This window comes from Asterias rubens, chromosome 6, assembly GCF_902459465.1.
Source record: "Asterias rubens chromosome 6, eAstRub1.3, whole genome shotgun sequence".
NCBI lineage: Eukaryota > Metazoa > Echinodermata > Asteroidea > Forcipulatida > Asteriidae > Asterias > Asterias rubens.
The window spans coordinates 5,733,998-5,750,520 of record NC_047067.1 but is presented as its reverse complement, the minus strand read 5'-3'; the positions used below and the strand labels follow the sequence as shown (position 1 = coordinate 5,750,520).

Genomic DNA, 16,523 nt, shown 5'->3' with positions numbered 1-16,523 from the left:
TCGTGTGACAATGGTGTTTTCTTCATAATCGCAACTCCGATGACCAATAGAGCTAAACTTTTGTTATTTTATGCATATGTTGAGATACACCAAGTGAGAAGACTGGTCTTTGACAATTACCAAAGAGTGTCCAGTTTCTTTAAAAAGAATTTGCACGCGCGGAGTAACAATCTAGCAAGGTTTTTCGGTAAGACCGTTACACGAAAACAATATCTCGTTATGAGTTGGGTGGTTCTGATGAAAAAAAAGGCTCAAAATGTTTTGATATAGACAATCTGATCACTGATCGAATTCGAACCAGCGTGCTGTATCATACACCACCGATTCTTTTAAAAACTATTGCGAATACATGAACATAATAATATACAGAGCTTCATATTCGATATTGAGAAATGGTTTCGCTTTAATAGGATAGGTACGGTACGCCATTCTTTAAAGTATACTCCAGTTTAAAAGCCATAAAGTGGCTAATGCTTGCTCTAAAAGCAGCAACTATCGGTTTACGACTCGTGTAAATATTTGATATTCATTTAGCTATTTGCTGACCGACGTAAAGTGTTTATGTTCCTTACACACTCGAACCGCATAAATACAACGGGCGAATACTGAGACAGTTAACACAGCCTTCGTGGCAGGTCTAACTTTACTGCCTTTTATTTGAACGAATCTTTGTTCAATTTCAAAGGGTGTATGAACAAGCGAACAGTTTCAAGAGAGCATTGGATTTCAAGTGAACGGAAGAATAATGTTTATGATGTATCCGGTTTTACTGTCCTTCATTGTAAAGTTGTAACTAAACCGAGTTTTGAGAGGGACAATTTGTTAGTCTTGTTGCTGTTTTTGATGTATTTATAAAAAGTAATCTAACGGGATTGGGGAGGTTAAAAACTCAACTCAGTTGAGTGAACAAAGGTTATGGTTTGGTAGTTGGAGCCTTTGTTTTCATGAAAAAGTCCTCATATTCCTTTGATATTGAAACGACAAGGTGGAAGGCCTCTGGGTTCGAGTATTTTATCCCCGCCCCCTACAGTTTCGACCGTCGTGTTTGCGAAAGTATTAATTTCTTCAACGGAGGGCGCTGCGTCCCAACGACATAAATTTTGTGTTCAGTTTCAAAAAATCATTGACCAAACCCCGAAAGCTGTTAGCGCCCTCTTTTGATCAAATACGAACAATGATAACTGATCAACCCGCTCTCTAATACTTATAATGAAATCGCTTGTAAATTGTAACGGTTTTGCTTTATCATGCGTGACTTATACAGGCTTTAATAATTGCTTTCTAATCAATTGTTGTGTGTCCACTATCGCCAATTTCTTTTAAATTTGTAAAAAAAAAAAATCTTAGTTGAGATAAAATATCAGACTGAACCATGGAGGAATAAAGACTGAACAAACAACCATAATAATTTGCAAACACTTCACAATAATATTTCACAATGTTTTTACGATTGTAGCTTGTACTTGATCGTGCACAATTTGTAGGTAAGGACTTTTGCGCCGGCCCTTGCGAAGACATTTCCCGAAGACGTTTCTAGCCCGAAGACGTTTCTATAGCCGCTCCAGAACTGAGATACAGCCTGCCGGGGCTTGAGCAATATTTCCTCCACTGAAGATTCAGCGAGCCCGGTCACGCGGGTGTTTAGCTTTGGTTCGTTGGCATGGTTATGCTACAAACTGTATTTCACATGTAAGATTTGTAATCAACGCACGTCAACTTGTGGAACTGACTCGTGACAATTGTCGACAATCGACTAGATCCTGGATGTTTGATTAAAAAACGTGCGTTAACTTTAAAAACGAGTGTCACGCTTACAGCTCCTTCGGAATCAGTACAGAGAAGCTTGCAGAATCATGGATTAACGAAAGCGCTATATATAGCTGCCAAATTGAAACAGAAACACAATTTATTATGAAACACAATTGTCGTTGGAAAGGCATATAAGCCCTCACTGTGTATTGTTTTTTTCCCAATCCCATTTGTTTTATACTACATCCAACAATATGCCTTTAAGGTGGGTTTTTTTCAACCTCATTTGTTTTTTGTTTACATTAGTACATGCATAGAGAAAGGACCTCTATGGTACATGCAACGACATCATAATACAAAAATACAGCTGCTATAGATGTTCACAGAGAATTATATTTATTTCCGTATTTCTCCTTCAATGTAAACTCCAGAATAAACACAAAACCAGCATATCTGACGAGACAAGTGAAGAAACTTGTCTATAATATTACTTGCCAAAACTAAATTGCCAAACAAAAGTACGCCATTCATCTTCAAAACAGAACCGATATTGTAAATTGCTCCGTTCATACAAGATCAATTTAAGGGTCCCATGCTAAATTGTAGCACAGTTGTAACTCATGTGAAAGGATAAAAGTATTTGTAGGCCTACTTGGGCCAAATTCTCATATAAACAACCATGTTGAAATTTCACACAATGTACATTTTTGTGCAAATTTTCAACCGTGCTAAAATTTATCAGGGGATACTTGCTAAATTGCTCTCGTGTGAATTTTGGGAGCAAAAGAGCAGTGATTCTCAGTGGGTCTCATCCACAAATCCACGACTAAAGACCGATATTCTGCCCGTGCGTCACACACGGGAAGCTATTTATAAACAAATAAAGCTATCTCAAGAGGCACCGTGGATATAAAAATATCGCCAAAGACCCTGGGAATTCCAGACAGAAAACAGGTAATGACTGACATATTCAATGAAAACTACAGTCATGTTCAGGTAAACAGCTAGACCAAGTAACCGGGACGCTGTACTCATTTTTAACAATTTTGACATTTGCAGTACTAGATGCAAATGTCAAAATTGTTAAAATGAGTACAAAGCCCCAGTTATTACTGGGAAAGTGCAAAGCCACAACTTTGTGTACATTTTTGTTTACAATTAGAAGATGCACAAAACGATCAACAAATAAATATTGGGGTAACTCTTTGCAGATCTTAGATTCGACAAACTCAAGCACTTTTTATTCAGTATTGGCACAGCGATTGTTAACTGATACATAAATGACTCTGAAATAACTGTTATATCAGTGGTTTTTCATAAAATGGACACAGCAAAAGTATTGTGTAACCAATGAGTGTGTCTGTGCAATCAGTAAAATAATATTTTTCAAATTCTGTCAACTCTAAAAGACCAAACCTCCATGTCTATGTTTCTTTAAATTTAGTACTTTCTGCGTAATTAACAGAGATAGTACCTTTCACAATATTCTGTTAAATTGATTTCCACAACATTTAAACTTCAACAAAATGCGACCTTTTAAATAGATGAACACATTTTTAAGATGAGAAAAATTAATTTCAGCTGTTTATCTTCTGGACTGCATTGATAATATACACGTTTATCCATAATTTGGGTAGCTGAAAACAAAAACAAAGTAGCAGTGTGAAGTATAAAAAAATATTTCAGATGTAAGCAGAGTTTTTTGAGAATGAAAGCATGTAATACTTAACTATGTACAAACACAATTTATTAAACATTGCTTTGTTTACTTGCTTAACAATTACAAGTAAGACACCAGTCATCAACCTTACACCAAATAATGTTGCAAATGAACATCCTACGTGACTTTTCCCCCAACAGTTTCATACTTGTATTGACTAAGCAACATAAAACATTGTAAGACATATTTCATAGCAAACACGCATAAATCAACAGCTATATAAATTCAAGTTGAATACAAAACCTTAATCATTTACCCTAAACATGTAATTAAGATGCAGCTAAATTAACAAATTAAATCCAGCACTTAGTCATGAAAGACTGGATATCATAAACATACCTTAAAGGACAAAAATTACAAAATCCTCAAAAGCAGTACATGTTACTCTTTCTGAAATCCTTGTAAAGTTGGGAAAATAACAACTGAATTTTGACTGTAGTCAAAAGTCACCATTGCCTAGCTTGACTTCCTCATGCGAAACAAGTGATGTCTTATTAAAAAAAAACAGGATATGGAATTTCATGTTTTTATATCATGATGAAGAATAATAAATGAATGAAACGAGTGAATGAAGCCATATCGGATAATGCATAGAATTTTCACTCTTACTCCCCTGGTTATTCTGGTGCTTTCACTGAAACGGGACCACCAAAATTGATAATACTTTCAAAGATTGGTGAGTTTGTTTAAACCAATATGACGCGAGTGTTCGTTCTCATGATGAGAACTAACACTCGGCCCAAACCGCTGATCTATCCCCCTTTCAAGCCACTGTGGACACTTTTGGTAATTGTCAAAGACCAGTATTCTCACTGGGCGTATCCCAACATAATATGCATAAAATAACAAACCTGTGCAATTTTGGACTCCATTGGTCATCGAAGTTGCAAGAGAATAATGAAAGAAAAACACCTTTGGTGCATAAATCTGTGTGCTTTCAGATGTTAGTTTTTTTTCTCTAACAATTATTTTGAGTATTACCAAGTGTCCTTGGGTGGATTTCACAAAGGTAGTCCTAACTTAGGACTAGTCCTAGGCAATGCTAAGAGATAGGACTGGTCCTAAGTTAGGACCAGTAACTCATCCTAACTTAGGACTGGTCCTATCTCTTAGCATTGCCTAGGACAAGTCCTAAGTTAAGACTACCTTTGTGAAATCCACCCTAGAGTCCCTTTAACTATAGTGCATTCAAACAGCGTTTTGACATTATGCAGAGAGCTATGGCCCTAGCCTGTGGACTTGTTTTTCCTGTGACCGAAAGATCTCATGGGTATTTTAATTTGCATCAGTTTTCTGATTGCTTCTGGGCTTGGGTGACACGATGTAAGAAATGCCTGTTGGGAAACGAGCAAGGAGGGGACTTTATGGCATTTAGATTCATTTTATTATGGGAGCTGTGTGTGTTCCCTGTAGGAAAGACTTTTTGGTGATTTGCAAGTTTAGTCCGGAAAAACAGATCAGTGTTTTAACTGAAAGTGAGCATTGTCTCCAATGCACTGTTTCCATGTCTCACTTTTATGTCAAAAATAGTTAACTGCCTGCATTTTTGGCCCTAGCAGACTCTTTCTCGAAGGCTAAATGACAACACAACAAACATGGACAGGTACATGTAACTAAGTGTGTCAGTTCTAAGAACAGTAGACTGCTCCGAGTATGAGCATCTCTACAATCAAATTATAAAAACTTATATTTCATTTACAGACAAATTTTGAAAGGTATTGGTACAAGGCAAGGCCAAACAAAATTTGTGATGCTGTATAACTATCACATCAGAAGGGCTTTGATGACGTAGTACATTGTCCAACAGTTGATCCTAGGCAAAATGTGGCAAAGTTTCGAAAGGCAAGCAGTTGTACAAGGCAATGCCAAAGAAGATGTCAAGGTTCCTCTCCACAAGAACTCTTGAGAGTGAATGACATTCCTCAGTTAGTTCTGTTAACATCGGCACAACTTTCCTCCTCGACATCCTTCTGTTCGTTCTGGAGGAGTTGAAGTTTGTCGGCTAGAGCCTCTCCGAATGTGAGTCTGTACTGGGGGCTGTGCTTGTCCAGGAGGGCATAGATTGTCTCATAATACGGCAACGTCTTGTCCGCATCTTGGACGGAATCATATGTGGAGCCAACAATCTGAGGAAAAGGAAACCAGTGTTTTTTCTTTATAAATCTGTGATAGAAATATTCAAGCCAATATTGGGAAAATTGATGTTGTAGCGGCACACGTAGCAATGTAGCCCAAGGAGAAAGTTTATTGATTGAACCATTAATAATTTTATAGGGTGTCATAACATTTCAAGTTCTGGTGGTTAAGTCATCAGGGCGTGGGTTCGAATCCCAGTCATGCCTAAAAAGGATTCAGTCTTTTAATATTTGAGTGAGAAATTACTGCTTTCTAAAAAAATACATTACTTCAGAGGGAGGTGTTTCTAACAATTTTTTATATTATCAGCAGCTCTCCATTGCTCGTTACCAAGTAAGTTTTTATGCTAAAAGTTATTATATTAAGTAATTACCAATAGTGTCCAGTGCCTTTAAAATTAAAGGTAATAACATTAACATTGTATTAATGTATGACTTTCCACCAGACAACAAAATGTCCCCAAGGTTTTGAAGTAATAAACTAAGATGATTAATTATTCAGGCATGTTGGTGACAATGTCTGCAGAGTGTCTCTAATTAATGAACAGCTTGATTTGATGAACCATGGAAGCCTCTATGAATAATATTATTCACTGGACTCCATGGTCAAACTCAGCATGCATAACACAGCCTGGAGAACCGATTAGACTGGAAAATTATTCGAACACAAAATATGACTATCAACAGAATGCATGTGTAATTTACTGGAATGTGTTGACCAAATGCAATACATTTGGGGAGTTAAAACTGTCTGGATGGGTTTTCTACTTGGAGTAAACATCATTTTTTGCACAGTGTATGAACAAATAATGTGCACAAACAGGAAAAGTGTTAGTATTTAGTGTAATATATTTTGAGAATTGTTTAGTAGTCTTTAATAATGACATTCAGTCATATGTGCACAAAATGGAAAGGTTATACAATTGTCAATTAAATTATGCACAAAAACTGAATCTAATCAAACAACAAAAGGAGCACATACTATATATGGAATTGCACTGACTAGCACAACACTGATGCAAGATAATTGTCATACAGACACTGTTTAGGACTGGAATTTTATACTTCATCTTTGAGAAGGCAATATACCACTTCCATTGCGAAAATCTTAAAGTCTCTAATATTTTAGGAAAGATTTCAAAGGGCACCAAAACCAAGACCAGGGCAACATAGGCCCATGTGTTATTCCAGAATGTCTTGCAAGGAAACGTACTACGGGTGTCCATGTCTGGATCAGGGACATAGAGGTAATGCCCTTTGTATTTTTGAACCGAGACTGCTCATCTGAGTTTCAAATTCAGTAACTTTATACTCGCTTGTCTCTGTGGTCTAGCAACTACCGAAGCAGAAGCAGGGAGTCTATCACCTGACACGTTTTATTCTAATAAAATATAACAGTTGACAGCTTAGGTGGCAAATATTTCTGCTATGGAACAGTCAGGGCAGGCTAGACCTAAACGCTATCAACCAGTCATCAGCATATGCCAGGGTGTAACATGCCCAGGCAATATCATTTTAAAAATAGTTGTCATACTGTACGATGGATACTGGACTACTTCAGGTCATGGCCTTTTTGTGCAGTTTTGTATCAGGGGGTCACACAGAGAATATATTTGGATGTGGGGTAAAAACAAATTTGCCTGGGGTTGGGTTGGGTCGGGGGGGGGGCTAGTCAATTTAAATGCAATAAAAACCCTAAGGGGCCATTCAGAATAAATAATATTACATTCATAAATACCCCAGATAGTTTCTCTACTCCTAATGGTAGGGGGTGTTTAAACGGTTGATAATGACCAGTGTTTATAACCGGCTGGCTTGCACGTGTCAGGCGCACTAGATGATCACGCGGAACGCAATTCATAGCTATACGTAACAGCTATACGTAACCTACTTCAGTAAGCGCGCGCGCATAATCTATTTTTAAGCGCGCGCGCATACATAAAACCCATGCGCAGCAGACTCTTCACAAAGTAAAAAAAAAAAATCAACCCTTTTTCAAACCTCGAGTTTTTAACTGTCAAAGTATCTGTAATTGTATTTTTTAACTGTTTTTTAACAAAAGGGCATTTATGAATAAGAATAAAAGAGTAGTGACTCGTTCTTAAACGTCCATAAAACCTTGCAGGGTCGTTGCCGTGCGCTAAAAGCCCTCGCCTTAGGATCGGGCCTTTATCACACAGTCAGAAATTGTCTTTGAAAACTCCTTGAGCTCAAGCATCAGAAAGCACACAACTTCGTGTGACAAGGGTGTTTTTTCCTTTATTATTATCTTGCATCTTCGACGACCAATTGAGCTAAATTTTTCACAGGTTTATTATTTTATGCATTTGTTGAGATACACCAACTGTGAAGACTAATCTTTGACAATTACCAATAGTGTCCGCTGTCTTTAAAGTCAAATTTCACAGTATTGATGTATGGAAACACCACAGCATTTTCCTTCACAAGAATTTCACATTTGTGGTTCCAAGCGGAAACAGTTTTCAAAGAGCTACAAACACTGTACAGAATGTGTAGAGCGTTGACCACATTTCATTTACAAAACTCAAACTGTCAAGGCTCAAGGGCAAGCAAACACAAATCAAATTTGATCGTGACTCCCATTTTATTCACTGCCAGGGTCTGGCTGAAGTGTTTGGCAAGGAGAAGCCAAACAATTTGAACTTCCAACGCAAGCACTTGAGTATGGAATGGGGAAACGTGCACAACCTGGAGTACACCACTGTAAGCTCAATTGCAGTACTAATTGAAGCTACATTTCTAACAAGGAGGATATATTCCACAAATCCAGGCATGTTAGAATTATACACAATCTCAGAGATTGAGAAATAAATTAACATTTACATTTATTCCTGCATATGACAACAAGTTCATCAAGATCCTGCAGAATGTGTGTAGAAAACCATCATATTGTCAGTCAGTTTGGCCTTTTAAGGTGTTTGGCTGTACAGTATGCCAAAGTAACTAGTGACAGTGTATTTAATGAGTCCACCAACTGGTGAAGAAAAAGTTTTGAAGATTTGTATCAATGGAATTTAAGGCTAAGATCCTTTATATAAAAAAAACCACAAAAAAAACACCACTTTTACACACCCCAACAAATAAAAATATATACACATCCGCCACAACTAATACCCCAATTACCCCCCTCCCCCTCAAAAAAAAAACCCAACGCAACAAAATAGTAAGAAAACCCTGAACTTACTAACTGAATTATTAAAGAAAATTGAGTGCACATTCTGGTATTTTGATGATGCACTTGGTATGAGCCGAGGGCCTTACCTGTCTCAACTACTCATCTGACAACAACCAGGCATGAGGCATACCTCCATTACAGAACACAGAATGCTTTTACCAGGGGAAGCGTTCTTCTAAAGCGCAAGCTGCAGACAAAAACTGTGTTTTTACAATTTTTGTACGATTTTTGTTGGTAAAGATTTAAGAGATACTGACAATTTGAAAAAAAATGTGTGCTTTTTACAAAAATGTGCATTGATTGTCCCTACCAGCCTGAATTGACAAGTTAGACCTATTATCTCAGCATTTGTATTCTCAAATTTTGAGAAAACTCATACACATCAAATTTAGTTAAGATTTAAGCCACATCACAGTACCATATTTACACACAAATGGCTTGGGCAAGTTTGGTTAACGGTATGTTTGTTTAGTAGGAGTGTGTGTGTAGTGTAGTCTGACCTTGTTTTGTGTTAAATAAATTATACAACAAATTCTACTCTGCATGTGTTGCAGTCATTATTTGTCAAGAATGGCATACAAGCCCCAGATTACTGTCAGACAAACTTGACATGTGCTCATTACAGCAAGATAAAAAAGTGCATACAGCAATTACAGTCTTAGTTCACAAAGCCATTCATAGCAACCGTTGAGTGATATCAGTCAGCATTATCCATTGGTGTTTTATGAGGTAATTAGTAAAGAGCAAATGATGAGCAAATAAAACAAAATAAAATAAAAACACAAAACCCCCAAACCCTCACAACCAAGTAAGAAAAATAAAGCCATTGTCTGTTGCTCCTGACTGATGTACAAACGTAGGCCTACATGTAGCAGAGGACTGATGACAAAAGAGGTGATCTATTGTGTAGTTGCCTTTGAAACCATTTCTAATATAAAAATAGATGATCAATTGTTGAATTTAAGAGTATAGGGTTCCCACAACCCTGGAAGTCACAGCTATGATTATTGTGTTGAGTGTCATGCTTGATCGTTTTACCAAGGTCTTTCAGGAAATGTTCCCATGCTAAAAAATATCTATCTTTTGTATGATCCACTTCACTGCTTATTACCTGTCCATGTTTGTTGTGTTGCCATTTAGCCTCCAAGAAAGACTCTGCTAGGGTTGAAATGTCGGGCAATTAACTATTTATTTTACTTTTTTTCCTTTATTTTAAAACAGCAGATAACAAGATGGCCCTACGTTGACTATCCAACAGCCCATCCGTTAACATTTTGATCCATGACAGGCATGCAACTGTAACTTAATCAAAACAGATTAAACTACAAAATTTCAATGACTTTGTATATAGTATTTTTCAATTTTGAATGGTAATTAAAACAAAGAAAAAAGGAAAAAAAGAGGAAATCAGCTGATCCGAGGAAAAGTTGCATGCCTGCCATGAATTGGAATGATTGATATAAACAAAATAAATAAATTCCTCAGGACGTACCGGAAAGAAAACTGCTGTCTTTCCTTTTTACTAGAAAATGAATTTGCAAATATTTATCCTACTTATACTATGGTAAACATGGGTATTTCTATATAAAAAAGGCTGATCTGGGTGTATACAATTTTTTTAACATTAAATATTTCCACACAGAATCAACTAGTTTGTTGACATTTCAGAATGCAATTGTAACCATTAAATAATATTATGTGATTTTCCTTCCTCATTTGGTTCTGAGAAACACTCTGTAAATTAAAAAAGAGAGGTCGTTCCAAGGTCTTTTCATGTCACTTATTAATAGAAAATGTAATATTAATAATATCATTTTATTTAGGGGGCCTCAACTAAAGAGAAAATCATTAGTCAAACTGAAACTGATCGTCTGCAAGTGAAAAGCCTAAATCATGCTAATTAATTTTTTTTTAGTAAGGTCGACTTCAACTTGTGTAGGGTAAACGAAATGAGTTGCCTCGAGGGCTCTTCACCCATGCTTCACCATTCATGCACATTCCAACATGTGGTTTTCTTATGAGTCACTTTTTGTTTGCCCTTAGCCTCTCTGCGCTCTGAGTTGCAACTAGCAGCGTGCACCGTACATCAAACCATGCCGTGTCCGTACCAACATTCCTAAATAAAAGTCTGCCGCCGTGCACAAGTACGTGTGACAGCGTAGAAATTTCGACTCACCCGAAAACCTTGCAACGTGAGTTCCACGCAAAACATATCGCCTTCCTTCGTCTTTACGTTGAGGTAAGCTTGTTCATCAGTATTGTCCAGCTTCTCTGAAATGTCCACATAGTCAACGGCAAATTTAACCTCACGGACAGCTGATTTTGCCTCGATTTTCATCAATTTTTCATCGGTGTCCGGAGTAGGCAAGCCGCTCGTGTCGTCTGCCATTTTTTGTAAATTTCACCAACTGATTTTTAAACAGCGCCCTCAAGAGTTTAAAAACGCTTGTTAGACAAGTTGTTTCTCACGACTTTTATTTTCTCACTTTTGACAAACTACTGGTGGTGTAGAAACACACGGCATTGATCTTCAACAACAATAAGAAACATGATAGAACAAGGTAGGTTACATATTTTAAATATTATTTATGTTTACATCATGACTATCAATCTTCAGAAAAAGTTGAATGCTTCGTTGACTTCCGTCGCGCGCTGCAACGTCAGTCGTTGGTTTAGACTTTAGGCATGGTTTGCTAGTCTAAAGCGCCGGTGGCGATTATGTAATGTTGTTTTGGAGGTGTTATGCAACTTTGAAAATTTGCATACAGAATGTACACACGGAGTGATAACACATGAGTACACAGGTGTTGCACTACGTTTGTTGTGCTTTTTACTGCAACACTGGCTGCGAGAGCTACCAAATCATTGATCTTATGATCTTACTATCGCGTTGTTTTTAATCAATTACTGACTCAGCCAGTGACTGCACTGTGTTTCCTTTGAAAGATTTGAGTCTGCCAGTGCCAGTCACAGATGAATCTTGTACCTTTTAATTCCGTCTGAAGACTTTCTGGTGTTTTATGTTTGGATTTTGAATTGCAATGTTTGAGATTATTATTAATCATGTTTACAAATTTCCATTTGATCTTGTGGCGAGGACACATTTTGCAAAGGTAGGAACACATGGTTTTGGAATGTGCCACTGTGATGTGGAATTTGAAAATGGCAATATTGGAAACTAAAAAGATAAAAATAATATTGGGTAATTTTTCTAATAATTATCTCTAGTGTGAACATAGGTGCGATCGTTATTGCAACTATAGTGAACACACTTTTTCCAGTTACAGAACAATTAAAGCAGCATATTTTTTAGTAAATATATGAGTTGCTTTATTGGGAATAACAGTTATATTTCAACATAGGTTAGTGATTATAGCAACACACTTTGGAGTGACAATAAAAACTAATTCCTAATTGCCCAAAAGTATCATCTCCAAGTCAAATAATTATTTCAAAAATAAAATGTAATGTTTTTTACTTTTTGATTAAATTAGTACCCAACGAGCAAAGAGCAGAATGTTACTGGAATGAAAACGGTTGAAGAAATATCAGGTATTTACTACAGAAGTGTTGAATGTTGATTGACATTTAATCAAAAATAATTGTTATACTTTTGTTTTTCTTTTTTAAATTAAAGGTATGTCTATTTCTGTTCATACATTGAGTTAAACCAACTTGCCTGAGGACTATTGTTCAGAACTTGTGTAACCTTTACAAAATTGAAAATAATGACCTTTTTTGTGTGCAAAATGTTTACAGCTGACTGTTCACTTAAAAACTTTAAATTTATGTTTGTTTCCATGGTTACAGATCTTAAAACAGGTATAGAATACAAGCGGAGAATAGCATCCTGCAAAAATGTACTTCCCTCAATATTTAGAAGGGTACGTTCATTTAACATAGCTTTGTTGGGCCCAATTTCATGACTGACTGCTTAACCGCATTCTGTGCTTTCAATTCAATCATCATTCTTTCATCGCAATCATCGCTTACAGGGCAAGCGCTGAATTTCTGTACTAGCATTGTAAGCAAAGAATGTCTAGTATATAGGCAAGTGCACAAGCAAAGATTCTCTGCTACAGCTAGCCTCTGAATACACTTAGTGCGGAAGTCCCTGCTTCCGTAAGCGCTGATTCTTTGCCTTTGGTAAGCAGAGCCATGAATAAGGGCACGGTTGTCAAGCTAGCTAGGTTAGAAAATGTTAGGCTATCATTGATTCAAGGACTAATTATTTACATTGGGGGGAGAGGCTCCCAGTTTGGATAGAAGTATACCCCAATCGGCATAGTATGGTTGACAAATTGGCCAAGGCACAAGCTATTACTATTTTCCAAATTGTCCTTGATTGGAGATCATTAATATCTTGATCATGGTAAGAGGGTTCCAAACAGGGTAGACGCATTATTCCAACTAGGATAGTTACACTGAGCTATGAATTGTGAATGTCTTTTTCATAAAACTGGTTTTAATCGGGACATGAAGTTTTATGATCTTTTATGGAGAAAGACTCTGCTAGGTTTGAAACATAATGTCACTATTTTTTGCAATCTTTGTTATGTAGATACAGGTTCTCAATGAGAAGGCTGTGTATCTTGAAGAGGAAACTTGGTACGACCGGCGACATAAGAAGCTCTACGTCAAGAGCAGAAGTCTGACATGGAACAAATATGCAGATTCATGGGAGGAGTCAGAGTTTTCCATCTGCCCAGAGAATGAGAAATGGTACGAGCCAAGGGGTTGACTTCACAAAGATAGTCCTAACTTAAGAGTCCTAATAATAAGACTCAAAGAAGTTATAAAAAAAACTTATGGCTAGAATTAAGTTAGGATGAGTAACTTGTCCAAACTCGAGATATTACTAGTCTTAACTCTTTGTGAAATCCACTGCAGAGTTGGAAAGGGAGAAGTGGGAGTTGGACTCCTTTTGACCTTTGAAAAGCTACTTGTTTGGATTTCGGGGGTCATTTTCCATAGTGGAAAATTGTGCTTTCAAGAGTGTAAGCGTATTTCACAGGGTAGCAAGAAAATTAGGCAGCCAGCTAGCATTGCATTTGTTAGGTCATTCATTTTCTTGCAGTAAGCACTAGACTGTTAGAATTATTTTTCGTGTGCATGCGGTTAGCAGCGCTATAAAATGGAACTCACACAGTAAGCACAAAATCGGCCGTAAAACAGCTGTACAAAATTAACCCCTGGCTTTTTCTGTAACATTTTCTGTAATTTTTCTCCCAAGTTTATTTCCAATAGTTTGTTAAACAAGCGGTAATTATACAAATGGGAAAAGGGATTGAGCACAGACCAGAGAAGTCTCTTTGCACAGTCTCAAATCTAAATACATGTACTCTGATTTTATTCTTATCCACAGGACTCAGTTAAAACAATCAGGGGGTCTGCACATCAAAGGCTTTGGTATACTTGGAGGATTGGTGGAGACGTTTCTTCAAGGGTTTGCCAAGAAAGGAGGGATGAAGGTGAGTGAAGTTCTGTAGACGAGTTTGCCATGTCTGATTTCATACCTTGAAACATCCAATCACACAGACATGTTAAGTTGTTATGTGACCGTTTCTTTTCATATTGATTCCTGATTTCCTCATTTTGTGTATACCAAACACATCTAAAATCACATTTATTTGTTGCAATCATGTATGGTAATTGCTCATGAGTGTAAAGGCAATTTATACCTTCAGGTCTGGAATTTCATCTTTGAGAGGGCAAGGCCATTTTCATTTGAAAATCTAAAAGTCAATGGGAAACTTTTGAAAGGGCACCAAGGCAAAGACCAGGGGCAACGGAGGCCATGGCTTTTGTGCCCTGTGTGTTATTCCAGGCCTGTACCTTTAGATGTTGGAACAGCTGAAATTATCATTTCAAAATGTGGTTATGTTTTTGAGATAACCCCTGAAAATCCAGAGTGGAATATGTCCATGCACAATCCGTGGGCAGAAACTCAAAATTTGGGGAATCTGTTTAAATATCCACATTATTTCGAAGTGAAATGTTTCTCAAAATACTTTACACTATCAAACGCTGCTTTATGCTTTTTACCAAAGGCTTTTAATAGCCATTAATTATCAAACGTATAGACGATGTGACATCACTTGAAAACCATAACAGGATTCGCGCACATACCGCCAAGCAAAACCTTTGTGTTTTGGCAGCCAGCTAGAAAGTACAATGTACACGCCAGCTTACCATGATTACCTGCTTTTTGCCCGACGAAACATGACATGTACAGCGTTTTGTCAACAGAGGGCGGTTTGAATGTAAACAAAGGTCACATCGTCTATACACTACATTTTATTTGTTTTGTTTTTCCCCCCAGGCAATTCAGGTAATGGAGGAATTAATGATGGAAACCGTGTCTGATTAAGATCCCATCAGTGACGTGTTGGCGCCAGTCATCAAACTGACATAGAAACACTACAGGGATGATGCAAGATAAAAAACTGTTCAAGATTGACTAATTTCTTGAAAAAGAAGTGAGGACGAGTTCGATCTGAACAATTGATCTTTAATTCATAACCCCTGGTGACGGAATAATCTCTTTTAAGTGAGGATTATGTGATTTGAGACGAGCTGAGACGCGGTGAAGACATACTGCACGGCAGGTTGAATGTTCTCGCAAGTAAATCTGTATTCAAGGCTACAGTAAATGGATTATCAATAGCCTAAAGCCCGGTTCACACTTCCTGCAAATGCTTCTGAGACGCGTTTTTCCCTGCGCAGGCCTGTATGCTTAATTTTAGAAAGGGCAAGGGCACCAAGGTATTTTCTCCTTGATAAAGAGCACCCTATGAGGAAATTGTCAATTTCTACTGGAGCATTATAAGGGCACCAAGGCAATGAACAGGGGGCAAATCAGGCCTACTTGCGTCACAATTGGAATAGCGCCTACCAATTACTGCGCCACCAAAATTCCCTTCGCAGGATGTATGGCCCAGGGCTTTCAGAAAGATTCTTCACAACTCCTAAGACAATCGAAGATGTCATGTGTTAAAACACACAGTGGTTAAAGCTGCATAAAATTATTGTTACTAACAGTGATTAAAAGAAAAGAAATCTCCTTGGGGTGATGGTTTGTTTTTTATACATTTATATTTATTCTGTTAATGTTTTTCTTGATATCGCAAATTTTAAAGAATGTATTCATTCCTTAAAAATTGGTGGGTTTTATGTTTTTTTTTGTAGCCAAGTTTGTTTGTATTGCAGCTGACAATAATTGTTTAACTTTATTTAAAATACAGGCCTGGAATTACAGGGAGGTTGGTGAGGTTGCCCAGGGCCACATTTCACAGAGCCTATAATGTAAGCACAACAATTTGCTTAGCACAGAAAAGTATTGCTTAACAGAAACAGCCAAAAATAGTTAATGGCTTAAAACAGGTTAAGAGCCAAAATTACATTCTTGTTGTGGCTTGTGCCCGACTCAATTATCACTTAGCAAAGAAATTTGTCCAGCAGTATTTTCTGCTTAAAGGGTGTATGTAGATTGTACTTTTTGTAGGACAAAAAACACAATGTCCACAGATTTACACTAAACTTACACAGTTCGAAGATAATGACAGAAGAAAGCTTCCCTGAAAATATTACGTGCTGAGGTGCTGCAGTTTTTGGGAATGTAATGAAAATAATTTTTGTCTCATGAGACGGAAATTATTTTAAGCAGTAAAAACGTATTTTCATGACATTGTTTTACTAATTTCTCAAAAACTACAGCACCATA

At 37.1% G+C, this 16,523-nt stretch overlaps 2 protein-coding genes across 2 annotated transcripts; one reads left to right on the top strand and one right to left on the bottom strand.

Moving 5' to 3' along the window:
- Positions 1 to 4,583: 4,583 nt before the first annotated feature.
- On the bottom strand, positions 4,584 to 11,192 carry LOC117291730 (GSK3B-interacting protein-like). Its single transcript, XM_033773598.1, has 2 exons — positions 10,977 to 11,192; positions 4,584 to 5,595 (listed from the first exon to the last, which is right to left on the bottom strand). Exons 1-2 carry the CDS (start codon positions 11,187 to 11,189, stop codon positions 5,392 to 5,394), a joined length of 417 nt encoding a protein of 138 aa, XP_033629489.1. The 5' UTR covers positions 11,190 to 11,192; the 3' UTR covers positions 4,584 to 5,391.
- Positions 11,193 to 11,540: 348 nt separating this feature from the next.
- LOC117291942 (PRELI domain-containing protein 2-like) lies at positions 11,541 to 16,313 on the top strand. The gene is made up of 6 exons (XM_033773963.1): positions 11,541 to 11,913; positions 12,295 to 12,352; positions 12,611 to 12,684; positions 13,362 to 13,522; positions 14,166 to 14,271; positions 15,123 to 16,313. The coding sequence occupies exons 1-6, from the start codon at positions 11,842 to 11,844 to the stop codon at positions 15,168 to 15,170; spliced, it is 519 nt and encodes a 172-aa protein (XP_033629854.1). The 5' UTR covers positions 11,541 to 11,841; the 3' UTR covers positions 15,171 to 16,313.
- Positions 16,314 to 16,523: the final 210 nt, after the last annotated feature.

Coding starts and splice junctions, on each gene's coding strand:
- LOC117291942 (XM_033773963.1), top strand. CDS start 11,842: ATGTTTGAGATTATTATTAATCATGTTTACAAATTTCCATTTGATCTT. Junction 12,353..12,610: donor AACGGTTGAAGAAATATCAG/GTATTTACTACA, acceptor CCATGGTTACAG/ATCTTAAAACAGGTATAGAA. Junction 13,523..14,165: donor TGCCCAGAGAATGAGAAATG/GTACGAGCCAAG, acceptor TCTTATCCACAG/GACTCAGTTAAAACAATCAG.
- LOC117291730 (XM_033773598.1), bottom strand. CDS start 11,189: ATGGCAGACGACACGAGCGGCTTGCCTACTCCGGACACCGATGAAAAA. Junction 5,596..10,976: donor TCACGTTGCAAGGTTTTCGG/GTGAGTCGAAAT, acceptor CCTTTTCCTCAG/ATTGTTGGCTCCACATATGA.